The sequence below is a fragment of the Zootoca vivipara genome, chromosome 5 (genome assembly GCF_965207765.1).
Source record: "Zootoca vivipara chromosome 5, rZooViv2.hap1.1, whole genome shotgun sequence".
Classification (NCBI taxonomy): domain Eukaryota; kingdom Metazoa; phylum Chordata; class Lepidosauria; order Squamata; family Lacertidae; genus Zootoca; species Zootoca vivipara.
In genome coordinates this window covers 12,021,901-12,044,232 of record NC_142588.1, presented here as the reverse complement: position 1 = coordinate 12,044,232, position 22,332 = coordinate 12,021,901, and the positions used below count along the sequence as shown (strand labels likewise).

General features: G+C 41.4%; 1 protein-coding gene across 22 annotated transcripts in view; it reads left to right on the top strand.

Annotated features, from left to right (window-relative positions):
* The window catches only part of GBF1 (golgi brefeldin A resistant guanine nucleotide exchange factor 1), a 90,682-nt gene that overhangs the window by 28,214 nt on the left and 40,136 nt on the right, over window positions 1-22,332 (top strand). For 13 of the 22 annotated variants that reach the window (XM_035137344.3, XM_088670082.1, XM_088670075.1 and 10 more), the window contains exons 4-10: window positions 9,096-9,227; window positions 9,959-10,077; window positions 10,521-10,629; window positions 11,028-11,088; window positions 14,003-14,057; window positions 15,362-15,460; window positions 21,097-21,223. In XM_035137344.3, coding sequence (XP_034993235.3) covers window positions 9,096-9,227; window positions 9,959-10,077; window positions 10,521-10,629; window positions 11,028-11,088; window positions 14,003-14,057; window positions 15,362-15,460; window positions 21,097-21,223 — 702 coding nt within the window. The remainder of the gene's footprint in view (window positions 1-9,095; window positions 9,228-9,958; window positions 10,078-10,520; window positions 10,630-11,027; window positions 11,089-14,002; window positions 14,058-15,361; window positions 15,461-21,096; window positions 21,224-22,332) is intronic. The other 9 variants (XM_088670083.1, XM_088670079.1, XM_088670085.1 and 6 more) reach the window with 1 other exon arrangement.

Here is a 22,332-nt window from a genome sequence, read left to right as displayed (position 1 = left end):
AGATTGCAATAGCCTAGTGGAATTTTACTGTATTACACAATATTTTTGAAACTCCTCTTAGTTTGGAATTTGGTGAGTGCTGTTCAGGGTGTGCATGTGTGAAGAAAGCAAATATGAAGTCCCCTTGCACACAGAACTAGAATCACAGTTTTGTTTATTATCTTGGCTGCAATGAAATACTGGGAAAGGGCTTGTGTAGTGGGGCATAAATAGGTGTTTATCATGGAAATGAGAAGAGAGGAGCAGAGGGATGCTTTTAATCAGGGGTCAGCAACCTTTTCCAGTTGTGGGCCGGTCCACCGTCCCTCAGACCATGTGATGGGCCGGACTATATTTTGGAAAAAATAAATAAATGAACAAATTCCTGTACCCCACAAATAACCCAGAGATGCATTTTAAATAAAAGCACACATTCTACTTATGTAAAAACACGCTGATTCACAGATTGTCCATGGGCCGGATTGAGAAGGCGATTGGGCCACATCTGGCCCACAGGCCTTAGGTTGCCTACCCATGCTTTTAATTATTGGTGAATGGGTAGGCTTCAGTTGTAGTGACATCTGGTGGAATTGACAAATGTGGATTTCCTCCCCCTGGCTCTGGGATGATCTGGTAGTACTCTTTTGTACTTTAACCAAAATAGATGTCAGCTTAACATCAGAGATGGTATTACTAGAGTGTATTGAATTCATAGATTCAAAGTAATTTAACTGAATAGCTGCCAAGTAGAGCATTTAATCAGGGCACTTCTTACCATGGTCATACTGACTTACATAAGACTGTCTTGACGATTGACTGCCTTGTTTTGGCAGCTGAGGGTTCTTTTAAACAGAGACCACAAGGCACAAATTGGCTAGCAAATCTGTTTCAGGAACGTGACGGCTATCTATGAACCATCTGACACACAAATGAGAGGAGTTCCAACCCTTCCCTTCCCTTTATGGGGAAGTAGAATTGGACAAAGTGCTCCCAAACATACTCTTCTCTTTTCAAGTTCCTGTAACATTTTACGGAGTTTGTGCGTTTGGCAATTTAATGGGAGATTAGCCTCCCAAACTGAGTGTAAGTCACCTTCGGTGTAGGGGATCAAGATAGCAAAAGGAAAGAGGTAATATGCTTTAGGAGTTTGGAGACACATGGTAGGTTAGTAGCTGGTGAGACAGGATGGGTCAATGGGTGTATTTTTAAATACAGAGCGGTGTGCTGCTTGAATGGAGGATCCAAAGAAGAGGCGCTATAATGGCAACAGATATAGCAATCAGGAGTTGGGAGAGATTGTATCAATGGGATGTTAGATGTGGAAAATTGGATTGTCATTTTGTCAAGCGAGGTGTGTGGAAAAGGTTGAAGGAAGGTACCCAGAATAGCAGAGCAAACAGGAGTAACAACTGGAAATGAGCTCCCACCTTCTTATAAGCATATTCTCTAGGGGCTCGTGTGGTCACAGATAGCCACTGGCTCTCCTGGATTGTGCTAGTTGAACGTAGTAGAGAAGTTGTTTTTTACCAAAATAAGCAAAGCAAAAAACAAACGCTTGGTGGTGTTTAATAGAAATGAAGCTACTTTGTGTTGTAAACATAATGTTAAATTTCTGGCATTCTACAGAACTTTAAAAACTTTATAAAATGAATGATAACAGCAAGTGTTTCTTGCTGTATTAACATTTTTTCCACTTTTGACACAAGAAACGGTAGCTTTCTATGAGTAGAAAATTCATTCTAACAGTTATTTGTGCAAGCAAGTCCACTGAAATGGCCGTAATTTATGAGTTTTGTTCTGTGCTGGGAAACTGAGCAAACCAGCTGCTCTGTGGCCCTTGCCTGTTCTTCAGGGTTCTTAGTACTAGTGGTTATCAGCAAAAACAATAGTGAATAAGCATTAGCTATGCTAGCTTCAGCTGCCCAAAAGATTTGCAGTGGAGTGGTGGTATGACTGAGTCTGCTGGGGATTCAACGCCCCATGCACCAGGGAGGGAGGGGGGCAAATATTTTCAGGGTTCATTAATCTTCTTACTCTTGTTTAGGCTTTCCCATGCTGCCCTCTGGCTCTTGTTGGATGGAACAGTTACTATTTTTTGAATAACCTGAAACAGCCAAGATTAATATTAATCCCCTTAATACTGTCGTCAGTACTTAGATGACTTTGATATCCTCCCCAACTAACTGATGTGTTTTATTAAATGAACATGTAAGATTTAGACTGAATACAACTCATTGGAACATACATCAAATGAATGTTTCTGACACATTGTTTTGTTTAATTTACTACTCCTTGTCCATAGTTACCCACTTTTGGATTATCAACCGAATTAGCAATTTCACGTATGTGTAGGGAAGGGAGGCAAACCTTACATACCTCTTATATAAAAAATTAGAAAATAAAATTAAAAGACAGGTTACAAATGATATATAACTGAAATAGTTTGCAATGTATTCAATTTATTTGCTTTAATATTCAGTAATAATGGACACAGTGTCTGTGATATTTCTTCCCAAATGAAATCCAGATTTATATTAGTGCTTTATAATCAAGAATTAATCAAAGTGGATCTTTGCCAGTTAGGTGGCAAACAATAATATGATCATATGAATGTATGATTTTTCTGTAAAGTCACTGTAGAAAATAATGAATTAATAGTTATTGTGCATATACAGGTGAAACTCGGAAAATCAGAATATCATCAAAAAGTATTTCAGTAATGCAACTTAAAAGGTGAAACCAATATATGAGATAGATACATGACATGCAAAGCAAGATATGTCAAGCCTTTATTTGTTGTAATTGTAATTATTTGTCGTTAGGCGGCTCAATTATAAATGGAATGTAATTAATGGAATGTAATAGCGATGTTTATTTTTGTATTGCTGTATTGTAACTATTTGTTTTATTACTGTGGAATTTCCAAAAGAAAGCATTTGTAAAAATTAAAAGAAAAATAATAAGTTGCATTACTGAAATAAATGCACTTTTCAACGATATTCTAATTTTCCGAGTTTCACCTGTATTGCCTGTTACTTTAGTTTGCAACATGACAACATGTTTTTTGTCACTTTTTGTCATTATTTGTGATCCATTTTATTTATATATAATTGTACATTTGCAATTATGGTTTTTTTGTTTTCTTTACTGTTTTTAACAGACAAACTCTTTTTCTTGAATTAAAGTATAAATTGTGAACAAAAATAGAATGTAGCCCAAGTCTACATGCATGATCCTGATTGCCCCCGGCCTGGTTTCCCTCACCACCACTGCCACTTTGGGGTCTGTGCAATTCCACGTACTTGTAGATGAAGGCATGTTATGCTGTTGCTGCCACTGCTGCTTCACACAAGTGCAACAGTCTTGTTTTCAGAAATTAAAATGTTACTTTTGCTGCTGCCACAACACATCACAAAAATAGCAACTGTTTCTCAAACTGCCACAGAAAAGATACAGTGAGCATTGCATGATACAATTAAGCCAATTTAACCATTGTCTTTTGAGCAATATTCTGCCACTCTGCATAGCACAAATAGATGCACATGTTGTGCACCCATTAAAATGCCTTCCCTATGTTTTGCATTGGACATTATGGTGGAAGTGGGAGGTGCTAACATATCTGCTTATCTGCACTTGGACAAAAACCACTCAAGTTTTTGCAAGATCAAATTACCTTAGATTTTTGTGTGTAAATGGTGCTTTATTTTATTAGCTTGAAAACCTCAATTAAGTTGGATGTTTCAGTAAAAAACTGAGGTGGGCATTGTGTCATGGTTCTCTGACATGGCCATTCTGGGTCCTCTTGCCCAGTAAATCCATGGAGTCACCAGGCAACAGGAGAATCTGCCAGGTGACAGCTGCATTTCAAGTTTTTAGGCTGCAGCTGCTGCCTGTGTTATTATGTACACCCAGCTTAAGGGGGAAGCTGTCTGGAGAGACCTGTTGCAGCCTCTCTGCTCAAGCTGTGTGCTTCCTAGCTGCCCTGATCCAGGAAGTGGAGTGGGAAGAGTGAAGCCTCCTTTTGCAAGGCCCATCTTTTCATTCCATTAAGTCCCCACCCCCCACCTTGATGCTTATAGAGGAAAAACTCTGGATACTGTCAGTGAATTATATTTACCTTGATCATAAGCAAGCCCTAAATCTTTAGACAGCATATTCAGAAGACAGGAAGGAGTTAATCCTTTATTAGAGGTGCATTTTCCTAAAAGTTTAAACATGTGCTGCAGCCATGACTTAATTTCACACTAGTTCATTTCAGCAGAAAACACAACTGACTGTGTTGCAGAGAAAAGGCAGCCGCTTTACACAGTTGTTTCACCTGCTGGGTTCTATCAGTGAAGTTAGTGACACATTCCAAGGAATGGCAATGCCCTTCAACAGCACTCCACATGTGAAACAAAATGAGATATAGCCATGCAAATGGCATGGGAGAAAGTAGCTTTACTTTGCATCCTGTTTTAAAGAACCATGCTAAGGAGACAGTCACAAAAGGTATCCATTGGTAACAACTTGGAAACTGTAATATCCATGTTTACCACTTCTTAAACAAGTTCTCTTGCGTGTTTTTTTAAAAAAATAAAAAGTTACCTGTCCAGCTCCTCTTGTGTGTTTAAACATTTCTGTCCTTAGAGGGCCAGACATTTCAGCTACAGTGTGGTCCTATCAACTCTCTTCTCTTTCTCCTCCTGCATGTTCTCTTCATTGTTTTCCCACTATTTACATTTACATAACCAATCCTCAGACATGATAGTCTGGTTTAAAAACAACAACAATAGAAGGTGTGTCTGATTTTGACTGGATCTACAGTGCTGTGGTTTAAACCACAGAGCCTAGGGCTTGCCGATCAGAAGGTTGGCGGTTTGAATCCCTGCAATGGGATGCGCTCCCGTTGCTCAGTCCCTACTCCTGCCAACCTAGCAGTTTGAAAACATGTCAAAGTGCAAGTAGATAAATAGGTACCACTCTGGTGGGAAGGTAAATGGCGTTTCTGTGTGCTGCTCTGGTTCGCCAGAAGCGGCTTTGTCATGCTGGCCACATGACCTGGAAGCTGTACGCCGGCTCCCTTGGCCAATAACGCAAGATGAGCGCCGCAACCCCAGAGTTGGTCACGACTGAACCTAATGGTCAGGGGTCCCTTTACTCTCCAGTAATCAAATCCACATGCATATAACATCTATATGATCTCTGTTACATCTCTAGCATTAACAAGAAATTATTTTGGGTCTATGCAGGTGCTACATGCCAATAGTGCAGCACTTAAGAACAGAGATTATTGAGCACATGGAACTGCTTATCCCAAGTAGGACCACTTAGTCTTTCCTAAGCCCTACTATCAAGCATTCTTTATTCATCCTGAGATGTCAGGGTTTAACTCTGGCATCTTCTGCATGGAATGCGCTACTACTGAACTATAACCCCTCATCAGTCTATTACTGATAATAAAGTTTTAAAGATATTTCTATCCTTTATTTCACCCTATTATTGTTTCAACAACCCATATACGTCCCATACGCTCTCAACCCAATTAGCCTGGCATCTGCCATCAATTTACCTCCACCATGGTCTTTGGCAACAACTCTGCTCTGAAAAGTTGTAGCATGGCCTCCATGATGTTTTTCCAGCCCTCTCGCAAAATGTCACCATGGCGATGAGCCAAGTGGAACACAGTCTTTGCCGCAATATGAGCCTAGGGCTTGCCGATCAGAAGGTTGGCGGTTTGAATCCCCGCAATGGGGTGAGCTCCCGTTGCTCAGTCCCTGCTCCTGCCAACCTAGCAGTTTGAAAGCATGTCAAAGTGCAAGTAAATAAATAGGTACCACTCTGGTACCTGGTAAACGGCATTTCTGTGTGCTGCTCTGGTTCGCCAGAAGTGGCTTATTCATGCTGGCCACATGACCCGGAAGCTGTACGCCGGCTCCCTCGGCCAATAAAGCGAGATGAGCGCCGCACCCCAGAGTCGTCCAAGACTGGACCTAATGGTCAGGGGTCCCTTTACCTTTACCATAGTGCAACAAGGGGAAGCTTAATCCCTTCCCAACTATAATCACAATGAAAATCCCTCAGCCTTAGAAAACAAGATCTCAGTGACAACTTTTGGTGCAATTGTTAATCCTTGTTTTGGAAGAAAATAGAACTGTAAAGTGTCCCTGTATTTTTCTTTTTTGGCTGTGTTAGCCTCTGACATTGGAAAACCTATGATATTGTAGTCCTTTAAGGCAGCGTTTCTCAACCGCTGTTCCGCGGCACACTAGTGTGCCGCGAGACGCTGGCTGGTGTGCCGCGACGTGCGGCGACGAGAAGGGCGATTTGCATTGTCACGTGCCTGGCGGCCGCCAATGTTCCCCACTAACCCGCCGGAAAGGAAGCCGGCCGGGTCACGACGCGGGGCGAGCGCAGCTCTCAACAGCCACCACCACGGGAGGGTGGTTTTAGACAAACTTAAAGAAGCTGGCTGGATGAGCTCAACCTGAAACTTGCTGAGCAAAGGATTGTGCTGGCAGAGAAATCAGCGGCTTGTGAAGCCTTATTACAGGAGATTGCAACCAACACAGCAATTGGCAAGTGTTTCTTACAGTCATAATTATATAGTCAATATAGGGCGGCACAGAGTTAAATTTTTTAACTTTTTTAATGGTGGTGTGCCTCGTGATTTTTTTCATGGAACAAGTGTGCCTTGGCCCAAAAAAGGTTGAGAAACACTGCTTTAAGGGTTGTTTCAGCATCTCCAAGGCCTTGGCCAAAGATAGATGAAGCTGCATTATTCTGAGTCAGATCATTGGCCTATATCACACATCCCCAAACTTCGGCCCTCCAGATGTTTTGGACTACAATTCCCACCTTCCCTGACCACTGGTCCTGTTAGCTAGGGATCATGGGAGTTGTAGACCAAAACATCTGGAGGGCCGCAGTTTGGGGATGCCTGGCCTACATTGACCATTATTGTCCACTGTACTCTGACTAGCAGTGACTCTCTGAGGTCTCTCGTAGAGGTGTGCTAATCAAGAATTTTTTTTCTTGGTAGATATGAGTTGAAACTGTGGTAATTACAGTATTGTATAGCACCTTTTCATTTCAAAGAAGTACCAAGGCGGTTTACAGAAAGCCTTTGAAGAAAAGCTAAGTAGACAGATGCAACAGCCAAGATAATTAATTGAGAACAAAGCTGAAATTCTTGTTTTCAGGCTCTCTAGAACAATAGAGCATTTTCTTTGACAACAGAGTGAATTGGGAATGAAGAAGTTATTCATAGTGTGCAAGCCATGAAGAGCTATGGAGAGTTGCGGAATTTAAAGTATTGCTGTAGAAGTTTTAATTTCTCCTGGGCTTTCCAATTGCCTGCTTGCTTAGTTTTGGCCAGTTATCTTGAAAGAAAAATCTGGTATGAAATCCCACATTGGAGTAGTGACTGAAGAATTCCTTAGTGTGTTACAATGTAATTGGTCTTTTTGACATGTGTCAATCTCTATTTGAAAGGTAACATGAGTGCTTAAATTGACACACTTCAAAACTTGATTCAGACCATTCTCCTGTCTGTGCAGTTCAAAGGAATTCCTTTGGGTTTCATTTAGCTTTACTGGGGTGCTGGAGCAGTTGCTTTCTCATGTTAAGAGAATTTTGGAAACTTTGATTTAATTCTTAGTAAATCCAGGATCAATAACTATCAATGCTTGGTCATGGGGCAGGCACATTTGTCATGAGGGGATTGCTTGCATTTTGTCTTAGTAATTTCATTTGGAGTTACACTCCGTTGCCATAAGTCTACAAGCACTGAGCCTTGGAGTTGCTGAGAATTCATTCATGTCAGGGTCATGCAACTCTCAGATCAATTACTTTATCGTGAACCTGTCTTTGAAAACAGTTTGGAAACTACAACTGGTAGAGATGGTAAAGACTTCCTATGAACAATCCTATACAGTCTGGTTAAGGTGCACAAGTATTCCAAATATGCTTCGTACTTAATTTGTTTCTAAATAACAGGGTTTTATCAGAGTTAAGCTGGGAAAGGACAACTGTCAGATTCACATGAATGAATTCTCAGCACCTCCACTGTGTCAAGGATTTACTAGAATGATTCTACTGCAGTTGAGTGGATGTCATTACAAAAAGAGGGACTCTCTATGATGCTGGCAAATATGGTTTCAGATGTATGTGTGTGGAAAAATCCTGGTTGTACACAAATTGAGAAGATTTTATGCATTATAGCCTCCTCAGCTCTATTACTTAAAGCAATCATTTTAATATGTATTTTCTTCTTTTATAGTCTTGTACATGTGATGGGATAATGATGGGTTCTGTTGCTTTTTATATTTCTTCTGTTTCAGTTGTACAATGCTTTGCCTTGTTGAAACAATCACAAAACCACAACCATAGTCATTAAAGGCCATAACCTCTAAACCATGCCCTTCTGCCCACCAGAAGGATACCCAGTCAGATGGGTGGCATACAAATAATAAATTTATTATTATTATTGTAGGCAGCTGACAGTTTCCTAATAATCATGAGTGATTAGAGAAGTCTAGGAAGAGACTGACTGAACTTTGGTGTAGCAAGTATTTATGGTCCTTCTACACTTTGAGAATCGTGTGTCTAAAGTTAATTTCATTATGTGCTATAAAGAAAGGTAAATTGGTCTTCAACACATTCTTTTATATGTATTTGAGGTATCCAAGGCAAATTATTAATGCCTGTTGTAGCTGGTGGGTGCTGAGTGGTCCTGGATTTTTGTCTGTGTGGCTAATATGATTGCTGGCATTCAATCAAAATACTACCATTTCTCTCAGTGAATTGGCCCCAGTATGCCACAGCAGTATGTTTGTATTTAAGAAGTGCTCTTGCAATTGAAACTTGCTCAGGAGTTTACCAAAATATTAAGTTTTATAATCTCTCTGTGCTTGTGTTCCATTCTTCGATTCCCTCTTCTGGGCCTTGTCTTTTTAATTTTTTCCCGTGCAATGTTTAACTTATTTGAAACTTTACATTACATCAATGAAATTGCTCAGTGTGTTAACCATGAGTTTGCAAGACTTGAGTCTGAGAAGGGGAGACATTGCTCTTCCTGCACTGGAGGTGATGTTACAGATTTTTTTAATAATGTTGTGATTTGTCTTTTGCCTTAGAGCTTCCAGCCATTGAGCCTATTGTCTTCCTTCGACCTTTTCTGGAAGTTATTCGTTCGGAAGATACTACAGGCCCCATCACTGGATTGGCCTTGACATCTGTAAATAAGTTCCTCTCATATGCACTAATAGGTAATGATTTGGAATAATTTTTTTGCTTTCTAATGTCAGCTACAATTGGTGCATAATTTCACGCAGCTGAGTGAATGTCCCAGAAGGAGGACAGCATTTCAGTGCTGGGCATGGAGGAAGATACTTTTATCTCCTCCCTGCCCTCAGCAGATATACCATATGCTTCTGGGGGAGGGAAACTGAGCACGAGCCATTTGAAAATACTGAAAACTGATTACAACTGAAGAATGGAAGGTATATAGAGTAATATGTAGTAGTACTTCAAAACCAATATCTTTGGGGATCCTTTTACATGAAGGGTGGAATAAAAATGCAGCAAATAAGGACTGATCTTTTGTACAACGGATTTTGATGCAGATAAACCTACCATTAAAATTATGGACTGGTCATTTCTTCGTCAGAGGGCAAATGGACAAATTTAGCATGGGATCAAATACTTTCCTCCCTCACTATATTGTGTGAAAACCAAGCTTACCAAAGTTGGAACTAAAGATAATAAATAGCACGCTCTAATTACTGGAGCATTAAATGCATGAAATTAATCCATTGCCAAATAAGAATTTATATTTTGTTGAACCATAACTTGAACTGTGATTCTAATCTGAGTAAAGGAAGTTTTGGATGAAGTGCAGGGAAGGGAAAGAAAAGCCATGGAAATAAGAATGGATAGTTTTGCTGTGGTGCAAAATTCCCCTGGTTTGATAATGTCAAAAAAATTCTCTGTTATACAGATTCTAACCATGAGGGCACAGCTGAGGGAATGGAGAACATGGCAGATGCTGTCACACATGCCCGGTTTGTGGGCACAGACCCTGCAAGTGATGAAGTTGTCCTGATGAAGATCTTGCAGGTATGTGGAACAAAGGGGCAATCTTGTGCCTGATGCCCTGTTAATCTTGTTCCATGGAGACCAGATTGGGAAGAAGAAAGGGGTTGGGACTTCTACTTTTCATCAATATATTTAAACTTAGGACTCTTGTACTTGCACTAAAAGCTTTCCAGTGCAAAATAACCCTCAACTGGATTTAGAGAGGAGTTTTTTGATCTTTTGTAGTGAAAATTAGGCTTCCTTGGTGTGGTAGAGTGAGGGGTGAGAGCCCAATCACACTACGTAGCAAAGCATTGTTTGCTTTCATTCATTAGAGTGAGAGTAATAGCAGTTATGGCATGCAAGAGATGTAGTCCCCCATTACCTTTCTTCAGTTGAAGTTTTCAGATATTTTCTGTTGTTGTACATGAGTTCTCTTCCTGACACTGCTGTTGGAATGTCATCTTTATTTGTTCTTCTTTCAGGTCCTGAGGACTCTTCTCCTGACTCCGGTTGGAGCTCATCTCACCAATGAGTCAGTCTGTGAAATCATGCAGTCTTGCTTCCGTATATGCTTTGAGATGAGACTTAGTGGTAGGTTTTCAATACAAGAAAGCAAATCCCAAACTTTCCCAGATGGGTATAATGGTTTCTAGTAAATGACCAGAGTTCTGTCTGCAATATGTGTATGCGCTAGAACATAAACAAGCATAAAACATGCTAAATATGTGTAGTTGAACTTAATAATAAAAAAGGTGTTTGCAGACCACTTTTTGCTCAGTTGCTTGTGTTTCACTCACCCGCTGTTTCAGCTCTGTAGCGCCACTTAGTGTACCTTTGCACATTCTGCTGCACAGCTGAGGCTGAAGCTGGTTTTAATAAATTTTCAGTAATCCTTTGTAAACAACACTTGGAGGGGAGTCTACTTGGAGAAGCCTCTAGATAATATCACACCAAGTAATGACACCTGTGTTATTTGTTTTTGTCTTCAGAGTTATTGAGAAAATCTGCAGAGCACACTCTGGTCGACATGGTGCAGCTGCTCTTCACAAGGTAAACCTCCTTGTGTTTGTCTCAGCACAGCTCAGGTGGCCCTTCAAGGACAGGAAGAATCCACACTTCAGTCGGGGGTGGGTGGGTAGGCAGGCGTGCTCCTGAAAATCACCCAGTCCAAGCATTATTTGGTCCATGCAAATGCTTGGTCCTTGCTGAGGCTCATTCTTAGCATGCTAACTGTGGTTTAATGTGACATCCAAACATGGCAATAGTGTTGAAAATGGTGCAGAGCAATGAGAACATGAATGGTTTGCAACTCTGCTGGTTTAAAGCTTAGCAAAAGGGTTTATGTTCCAAACAACATGCATCTGAGACACTTTTTAAAATGCAGGATCCAGAAGGGGGATTGTTAGGTAATTCGCTTTACTACTCAATATATTTCCAGTTAAGATAGTTTGTTCCTGCTTACTGAAGTACTTTTTCACCTTGGTTCACTGTGAATCTGGGAAAACTAAATTGGAGAATTTGTCTGTGACAAGGAGTCTGTGCCTGAGTTATAAGCTTTCCAACATATCCTGATACACTTTCCAGTTACTGTACCACAGCATTTATTCTATTACGACCAAGGATTTTCAAGAGTATTTCATATTAATCTAGATCAGATTGAGTATTTCCTATAATTGCTGTAGGAAATTGGGACACATAATGCTTAGGTTTTACAATGTAAAATGACATTGCTTACCTTTTGTACTGTTGTAGTTCTGATGTTTAAAAAATGGGTTATTAATAGTTTTTTATCTACATTTCGCTCTTAAATACCCTGTTTCTCATATTTTAAGACATACCCATAAAATAAGCCATAGCAGGATTTTTAAGCATTCAAGGAATATAAGCCATACCCCGAAAATAAGACATAGTGATAGGCGCAGCAGCAATGCTGGCCGCGGCAGGAGGAGGAGGAAAAATATAAGACATCCCTTGAAAATAAGCCATAGTGTGTTTTTTTGAGGAAAAAATAAATATAAGACGTGTCTTATAATATGAGAAACACGGTATTCAGTTGGATGTTTCCAGATGACATAGTTAGCTTCAGAAAAGGACAGAAAGGCAAGCTACTCTGTGTACAAAGAGCTATAGGTTTCCAGCATCTTTGAAAGTCTGCTATCTCACTCAGTAGGGATGCAAAATGATATATGAAAGAGAGCCCATTTGTCTGTGGTACTTTGTCACCTCAGACATCATTAGCATCCTGAGTTCTAGCTAACTACGCATTTCCTAGTTGCTACTTGGAGATTTTGGTTTAGACTTTTGAGGTAGGCACTCAGATATTAAGCTGCCTCGATCAAAGTACTGTGATAGACAGTGAACATTGAACACCATGCATTTTGCACATGGGAGAGGCCTACTAGAGACTGATATTGCAATAGAAATGACCCTAGTTGTTCATTGAGGTTACGTCCTAGCAGGAGATGCCAAGTACTGCTTTGACTGGTCTTTCACTAAAAAGGCCGAACCTTAGAAGGTGAAAGTTTCACTGAATAGCCTAGCAGATCAAATGAATATCAAAAGCATTTCTCTGCCTTTTGCCTCAGTTCTTATCTGAGCTGTACAACCCACTTACCCACCAGGTGATTTTAAAAGCTCCAGGTAACTGTGTGCCCTTAAGCCAGCCCAGGACACAGCTTAAGGACCATTTTGAGTTTTAGGAGCCAAGAAACTCTAAATGGAATTTCTTTGACCCAACTGAGCTAAAACTTGTGCATATATATTTATCTTTCTATTTGTTGTTGTTTATGAACCATTTATAGGTATAAATAATAGCAATGCAAATTTATTAGATCTTATGTCTACATTGTTAGCAGTATATATACTTCAATGCTTTCTTGCAGTTTTTCAATTAGAATATTTGAATTAAAATATATCTTTAGTCTTCTGCAGACCTCAAAAGTACACTTGAAACAATTCATTAAGTTCTAATGAGTTGAGCTGGGGGATTTATCTGCAGGGACTAAAGCAAGATAGCTCATTCACAGTGGTTCTGTGCTGAGGGAGGCAGTCTACCCCCCTCCCAAAAAAACCCACCCCCAAATAAATCCATTCCACCTGCATCCAGCAAGGCAGTTCTTAATTAGTTTTTACTATGTGGCCAACCCTGCATTTTCAGTTACAATAACCATGTTAGTTTGTCATTTTTAAAGAAGAATAAGACTCTCAGCCAGGGGTAGGCAACCTCAGGCCTGTGGGCTGGATGCGGCCCAATCGCCTTCTCAATCCAGTCCGCAGACGGTCTGGGAATCAGCATGTTTTTACATGAGTAGAATGTGTGGTTTTATTTATAATGCATCTCTGGGTTTTTTGTGGGGCATAGGAATTTGTTCATTCCACCCCTCCCAAAAATATATATATAGTTCAGCCCACCACATGGTCTGAGGGACGGTGGACCGGCCTATGGCTGAAAAAGGTAGCTGACCCCTGCTCTTAGCTATAATGAAAAATGTGAATATTGATGAAAATGCACAGACATCTAGACATTCAACTTTGCTTTACTCATCCATGCCAAAATAAGTGCTCTACTGAATTAATGGGTCCACACAGAGAAGGATTTTCTTCTTCTTCTGGACTGTTAATGTGTTTTAGATACTTCACTTTCTACCATGGGAACACTCAGAGCTAAAGAGCAAATGTTTCTTTAGGTGTGTCTGTGTTAGGAGTCAAAAGATTATACTTGACCAGTCATCTTCTGAAAATGTCAATTCAAGTCAAAGCTCTGACCCCCTGAACTGATAAGACTGATTATTCCCTTTTCTGATTATTACACTGTAGTGTAACTTTTGATCAGAAGAGGGCAGATAAACCATATTCCAAGGGGAAGCCTTCAGGGAACTGCAATTCTACTCTGTTTGCTGCCAGGCAGGAAGAAGGCCTTCCCTTATTCCTTTTCCTAAATATATGTGTTTTCTTCTTGTTCCAGATTACCTCACTTTAAAGAAGAGCCTAAGAGCTACATAGGGACTAACTTAAAGAAGGTAAGACCCAAACTGTTGGTGGCTTCTTTGCTTCTAAGTGTTTGTAGTTACGCTATTCTGGGGGCAGGTGGGACAAATATACATGTGTATCAGTGGCACAGCTCTGAATCTTGTGCAGGCTTATCTACTGTAAGAAATGAGTTTGGGTTATGGCGCTTTATGCCAGTGTGAATCAGTCAGTCATCAACTGTATCGCTTAACCCAGACATTGTAAGAAAGTGACTTCTGCGAGCCAGATCTGTTGCCTCCTTCCATTAACTGGCACCTTTTTTTGGTAATCTTTATGCACCTGAAGAAGAGTCTGCATCAGGAATTTTTTAGAGCCTTAGCTAAAGAACTGACCTCATGTCTCCCTCCCAGAACAGGGAAGTGCCCATACCTCAAAGGGTGGGCTGAATAGCTTCCCACTCAGTTCTTCTCTTGCTGACATGTGGGCAGCAGCTCATGTGTTTTAGTAAGCATTTGATTGTTTCTTTACTTGGGTCTATTTCTCCTCTGTTTCTCTGCCCCCTTGTTCTCCCTGCTTTCTTATTGGGCTCCAAACTCCTGCTCCGTCTCTCTCTCTCTTTCCTTTTTAAGGAGATAGGAATCCCTTTTCTTGTGACCACACATCAATAATTCAGCAGTCATCCTTCAAAAAGTGTTATTCTTGTAAATGTCCCAACCACCACCATCACTGAGGTCCGTGTCACTTGGCAGGGCGTGGGGCTGAACAGTAAAAAAAAGCAAAGGAATCTGTTGCTTAGCCTGTACTGTAATAACAGGAGTATTTTCTTCCCTGTCAAGTTATACAGGGAACTTTACCAGAATCATAAGGAATATTCAGGACAACAATTTTCCTATTAATAAATCTGATTTGTACAAGAGAGAAAATTCAGTTAACCTTCTGCAACTTTGCTATATTCAAGAGTGAAGTGCCGTAGGGTGCATGCATAGATCTCTTCCTAGATTGATGTATTAGGAAACATTTTGAGCTCAGGATTTGCACCAATAGGCTCAGTAGTACTTCTGATGGTTTATGCTTGCAAATACAGGTATATGCTGTCTTCAAATTAAGAGTGTGTCACATAAAGCAAGCCTTAGATGTAAAAGGCTTTTCTGTAAGTAGATCCTGTGTGAGAGCTTTTCATTCATCAGTGGGTGGCTCCTCGCATCTCATAGAGGCCTTGGTTTTCACTCTTACTGTCCTGCTTTGCTTTTCATTATGTGCTTTACATCATTCCTTGCATTGTTACATGGATTCTGTCTTTGGGTTTAGTTTTCTTTTTTCTTTTTCAAACGCTACATGTGACTGTCTTTCACAGATTTCTCCATATCTCCTCAGCAGACTGGAACTATGTAATGGGGAACAGTCCAAAGCCCTGAACCAGTTAGAGAGAGTACTACTCTTTAAGAAACTGAAGGTCTCTCTTTCTCTCCTTCCCTTCTGCAAGCATCTGTGGGTGGTAGTTATGTGTTGTGTAGCAAAAGTTTTCATTCATTTTTCTTATGCAGCATGGCTTTGGGGAAGAATGCATGTAGCAAACTGCTTCTATTTGGGATAGTGTTGGGAGGAAGGCTTTAAATATAGAGGAAGTGACATTGCAGACATCAGGAATGCTGTTGTCAAAATATTCTGAGAATTTATAGAGGGCATAAACTAGAGATGGTGCAATTGGTGGCCAGTGATTAAGTTATCTTGAAAGCTATAATTTTGCCCAGTTTATGAATTTCTGGAGATCTTGGCCCAAATGAATGAGGGTGGTCATAACTATTTGCGGCAAGGAAGCTGGCTGCAACTGTAAATATTTCTAGGTTTTATGCATTGTCTAAGGTAGGGTACAAGGCTTAGTATACGGAATCATAGAATTGTAGAGTTGGAAGGCACCCCTGAGGGTCATCTAGTCCAACCCCCTGCATTGCAGGGATCTTAGCTAGAGCATGCGTAACAGAAGGCTATCCAATTTCTGCTTAAAAACCTCCAAAGAAGGGAAGTCCACCACCTCTTATGGGAATCTGTTCCACTGTCAAACAGCTCTTACCATCAGAATGTTCTTCCTGATGTTTAGTTGGAATCTCCTTTCTTGTAACTTGAACCCATTGGTTTGAGTCCTATCCTCCAGAACAGGACAAAACAAGCTAGCTGCATCCATGTGATAGTAATTCAGGAAAGGAAAAGCTATATGTAGAAAGGTAAAGGGTAAAGGGGCCCCTGACCATCAGGTCCAGTCGTGTCCGACTCTGGGGTTGCGGCGCTCATCTCGCTCTATAGGCCGAGGGAGCCGGCGTTTGTCCGCAGACAGCTTCCGGGTCATGTGGCCAGCATGACAAAGCTGCTTCTGGCGAAAGCAGCACACGGAAACGCCGTTTACCTTCCCGCCGGAGCGGTCCCTATTTATCTACTTGCACTTTGATGTGCTTTCGAACTGCTAGGTGGGCAGGAGCTGGGACCGAGCAACGGGAGCTCACCCCGTTGCAGGGATTCGAACCGCCGACCTTCTGATCAGCAAGCCCTAGGCTCTGCGGATTAACCCACAGCGCCACCTGGGTCCCTTACAGTATCACAAATATGCAGGATCCACGCTTTCCCTTATCAGGTAGCCATTATTTGACAGAGTTGTTTAGCCAGAGCTAGATTTAGGTTTCCAAACTGATTATTACTAATAATAATCTAACATAAAATTCCTTCCCTTCTAATGTAGCTGGATTCAGAGAGCTTAAGGCGTGTCTTCAGACGTCATATTTTAACCATTGTGGTGTAAAGAGTTCCACTTAAAGCTGCATGATAAGCACTTTTCTTTTCCACAGATGATTTATGTCAGGTTCTTTGTGGATAAGGCAACTAACAAGTGGCATAAATTGCAATGCAAATTGTGAGATTTCATTTTATGTCCTTGATGAAGGAGAATTATATTTAAATTTCATATTTCACGCTCCAGGTCTGCCCCTAGAAGCTCTGGATGGATTCCTGAGTGCCACGAGTGTATATACTTCTGGTTAATGTGGCTGCTACATCTATTGAAGCCCTGCTCACATTGTGGGATATGTAGATGATTGAGGATATAAAGATTATCACTTCTAAGTGCCCTTCCACTGAATACAGCCCATTTGGTGTCCTGTTATACAAGGATGCAGGAGGCAGCAAAGCAGATGTGATAACAACTTGAACACAAGGCACATAAAACTTGGGCCATAACTGTTCTAACACTGTATGAGCCTACTTGGTGTCAGAGATGGTGCCAAATAAGCAATATATATATATATTGTCACTATTGCACCTGCGTGGTTGGAGCCCAGTGAAGCTTTTCCCAGTCTACATTCTCCAGTCTACATTTTGATTTTAAGGAACCCTCAATGATTTGCACCATGATTTATTTGCTAAGCACGTCAGGAATAAAAAAGCTTGTGTCTCTCTCAGCTTGGATGGCACCATGTCAGCAGTCCAGTCAGTGAATGTGTTCAGAACATCATCCATTTAGAAATTGTATGAATTTTAGTTTTTGAGGCCTGATGATGTGGATGAGTTTCTTGGAGGTGTGTGTTATATTATCTGCTTGCTCAAACTTGCACTTCCTGGCTAGCATCTCACGATGACTGACTGGTTCCATGAGTTAGTTATTGCTTCATTGTGATAGAAGGTGGTCCTGGTTGTATTGAAGGGGGACAGTCATGAGACCACTCTTGAAGAAGCTGTCCTTTAATCCTTAAAATTGTTCTTAGTATTGGCTTGTCACAAGGGCTGTATATTTGTTTCTAGATTACCAGTATTGGAAGAAGGACAGGAGGAATGTGACCCTGTTAATTCTCCTAGACCTCTTAGTGGTTTTTGAGTTCATCCACCATGGTCCCTTTCTGGACTGGAGGTTGGGTGAGGATTGACTGCAACATGCTCCAGTGGTTGTATTCTTATCTGTATGGCTGGTTTCAGTAGGTGATACTTTGAGCCTGTTACTCTTTTCTGAGCCACTTTTACTATGGGTTCTGCCTCTCATACTGTCATCTGCATGAAACCAGTAAGAGAGGTCATAAAGTACTGATACTTGACTCTAATCAATGTGCTGATTATGACCACCTCAGTTTTTTCTCCATTTTCATCAAATTCAAGTGAGGCAGCAGATGTGCTGAATTGGTGTCTGAGATCAGTAGCGGACAATATAAGTGCCAATAAATTGAAGCTCAATCCAGATAAGATGGATGTACTGTCTGGATGGTATTGTACTCCCCCTAAAGAATTGGGTTCACATCTTAAGGTTGTTGTTAGACACCCAGAGACAGGACCAGATCTAAGTGTCATCAGTGGCAACAAGTGCTTTCCACTAGCTAAGAACCCCTCTTGGCCATACTTATACATGCTCTAGTAGCATCCAAATAAGACTACTGCAGTGTATTATGTGCTGCCCTTGAAGACTACTTGAAAATGCCATTTGGTCCAAATACAGTTGCTAGACTGGAATGGGGGCAGCTGGGCAGCACATACCTTACAAATTCTAAAGCAATTTCACTGATCCTTAAGTCCATCTCTAAATACAATTCATATTGTTGGTTTTAACCTTTTGAAGTCCAGTACAACTTGGGCCCTTTTTTTAAAAAAGCAACTACCTGCTCACCTATCCAGTTATTAAAATAATCAGCTATGGTCCTCCTGTGGGTGCACTTGCTATAAGTGGAGGGGGTGGGGGTGATCAGGGAAGGGGCCTGTTAGTTGAAGTCCTCTGCCCTGGGAAATATCTTCTAGTGCAGTGTTTCCCAACCAGTGTGCCTCCAGATGTTTTGGGACTACAACTCCCACCATTCCTGACCATAGCTGCCAAGTTTTCCCTTTTCTCGCGAGGAAGCCTATTCAGCATAATGGAATATCCCTTAAAAAAAGGGATAACTTGGCAGCTATGTTCCTGACCACTGGTCTTGCTAGCTAGGGATGATGGGAGTTGTAGTCCCAAAACATCTGGAGGCACACTGGTTGGGAAACACTGTTCTAGTGAAGCTCACCTGGTGCCAAATTTAATGAGTTTTAGGTGCTGGTGGAAGTTCCTTTTATTTTCCACAGACCTTTTCTTCTTTAAAATAATAACAATCATGCTGCCAGTTGCTGAATTTATAGTTTTTGCTGATGTTCGTCAGTTTTAGTGTTGTGTGCTTAGGTATTTTCAAGTTTATTTTAGTTTTTGTTCAATTATAAGGCACCATGGAAAATCACAGAATTGAAAGGCAGGCTAATAATTTAAAATGAGTGGTATTTTCCCTGCAAAGCAATGTTCTTGCCATCTTGGCTGTGAGTCCTGGAATACATGCTTCCTGCCTTGTGGGTCTTTTCCCACCTGACCCTTGAGAGCGGGGCCCTGACTAACTCCAGCTGCAAAAACTGAGGCTGCTAACTCATGAGCTGGGGTGTTGTTGTGGGTTGGTTGTTGTTGCTGATGGTTTTTTGTATCTTTGCTATAGATCTTGTGGAAATTGTTCAGTTTGGTTGTGTTTTTAATGTTTTATTTATTGTTTATGACTATTTTGTTGCGTTGCAGCTGCTGTATGTATTTTTATGTTGTAAGCCACCTTGAGCATAGTTACTGTGGAAAGGCGGCATTCAAATAAATAAATTTATGTATGTATGTATATATGTATGCCTTGCCTACACGTCCCTTAAGCTGAGATCATGCCACTTCAAGATTAGGAGTTAGAACGTGTGTTTTGGTGCTAACTGATCTGCTCGTATCTCAGGTGGTATGACTTCTATTTCTCACTTTCTTTTCTCCATCAAAGGTTGATGTGAGTGTTTTTGCATCTATAGAGAGGCAGAGCAAAAGAAATGATATATTATGTGATTAGGTAAAGGCAAAGGGAACCCTGACCATTAGGTCCAGTCGCTGACGACTCTGGGGTTGCGGCGCTCATCTCAGTTTACTGGCCGAGAGAGCCGGCGTACAGCTTCTGGGTCATGTGGCCAGCATGACTAAGACGCTTCTGTCAAACCAGAGCAGCGCACGGAAACGCCACTTATCTTCCCAACTTATTTATCTACTTGCACTTTGACATGCTTTCGGAGCAGGGACCGAACAACGAGAGCTCACCCCGTCGCGGGGATTCGAACCACTGACCTTCTGATCGGCAAGCCCTAGGCTTAAGTGATTAAATGCACTTAAATCTATTAAGTTTCCTTTCGTTTACAACAAAGATGTTCCAGGTGGATTAGAAAGCTGTTTTTATTTAGACTTAGCTATCGTTACATTAAAAAGCAATGTTGCCTTTGTAGCTTTTTAATTTGCACAATAGATTTCCAGGTTTAAAATAATAATTATATTTGGGCAGGCCTTCTGGAAGCACGCTAAGAGGTAGTAGGGGGATGTAATTGGTCAAAAGGCCTACACTTTATTTTTCACAGCAGTTTTGTAAAAGTCTAAGTGGGATCCTAAAATCCATGTAATAAAGAAAAGCTGGCAGCCCATAATGTAATGCTGCACATATATCCAGGCAATGTCGCACACCCACTAGACAACTTACACCCTTCTTTATGTGTGGGAGGATGATGATTGGAACCTGCCAATAAAAGTATAAAGAAATATTTGTGAGCAGAGAAGAAAGATGTCTCCACTACAGAAACATTATTACCTGTTTTTTTTTAAACTATGTAACTCTATTCTGTATCCAAGTTTGCAACTTGTTTACTTGGTACCAGAGAACTCAACAAGAGCAACTGAGAACAAACTGAGGCTCTCCTCACCTGCATAACTTGACTTTTGATTCTGTTCCTTGGTTTTGCGAGAATGTGTGAGAATGTCGTAAGGAGTGGTTTGTTTGCATATACATACATAGGCACACAACAATGAGATTCAGGCTCAGCCCTAGAATCTCTTGTGCTAACAAGTTTTAATGTATTTTATAAACTGAAGTAATACACAAGTAATGAATTTCTAGCTAAAGTTGGGCTAGATCATGAGTCATGGGATAGGAAGCATGGGTAAGCTGGCATGATCATAGGGTTCTATGTCTGATCAAATGCTGTTGCCAATTCTCTTGTGATGGTGAATGGCTATAAGAGATATTCTATGTGTTTTTCTGTTCACAGTTGAAAATGCGAGCAGGGGGAATGAGTGACTCATCAAAGTGGAAAAAGCAGAAGAGATCACCACGGAACTCTTGCCATGTAGCCAAAGTATCTCAAGGAACAGAGCAGCTTGCTGCCAATGGTACAGGTACGGCAAGTGATATAACATATAAATGGAAACCCAACTCTAATGATAAAAGGTGTTCTTCAAAGATTCTGCAACCACAGAATACACAATAGTATGGATATTGGTGAATGAACAGAGCTGTGACTGTTGGGAGCCACACACCAGTTGGCTTCCTTGCTGGTCTTTGGTGCATTATAGCTTGACAGAGTGGCCCACTGCTGTGGAGCCTGTGTTGCAGGCACCTGAATATGCCCCACCTCTCTGGATTTTTGTTCCATGGTTGTAAGAGAGATGAATAAAGTCTTCCCGCTTGGTTGTAACTGAAAAGGGAGAAAATAGTAAGTGGCAATATAGGTAACAAAATTAAAGGGCACCTTAATGTTTCTGTATTTGAAAGATCTACTACTTAATACAGTGGTACCTCGGGTTAAGAACTTAATTCGTTCTGGAGGTCCGTTCTTAACCTGAAACTGTTCTTAAGTTGAGGTAGCACTTTAGCTAATGGGGCCTCACGCTGCCGCGGCGGCGCTGGAGCATGATTTCTGTTCTCATCCTGAAGCAAAGTTCTTAACCCGAGGTACTATTTCTGGGTTAGCGGAGTCTGTAACCTGAAGCGTCTCTAACCCAAGGTACCACTGCCTAAGACAGTTACAAAATACATTGTTTGCTTGACATAAGGCAGGGGTCCCCAAACTACGGCCCCCGGGCCGGATGCGGCCCAATCAGCCTCCCAATCTGGCCCGCGACGACCCCCGCCGCCCGCTGCCGCCGCCCGCTCTTACGGCGCGCGGCACGGCGACGATCAAAAAAATCGGCAAAAAATCGCCGAAAATCCATTTTGCGCATGCATATGGGCCTCTCCCGACCCAGAAGAGGTCATTTCCGATGCACTTCCGGGTCGGGGGAGGCCCATACGCATGCGCACAAGCGATTTTCGGCGATTTTCCCCCCGTGCGTGTGCGCAGGCGCACGGGCGCGCACTCCCCCGCCCTCCGGTCCGCTGCGCGGTCGGCGCGGCGGGCACCGGCCCACTGCACGGTAAGTCTGGGGACCCCTGAAATAAGGTATTTGAGAGTGGTACAACCGTTAGCAAGTAAAGTATGAACAATTAGCAAATAAACTTTCAGTTC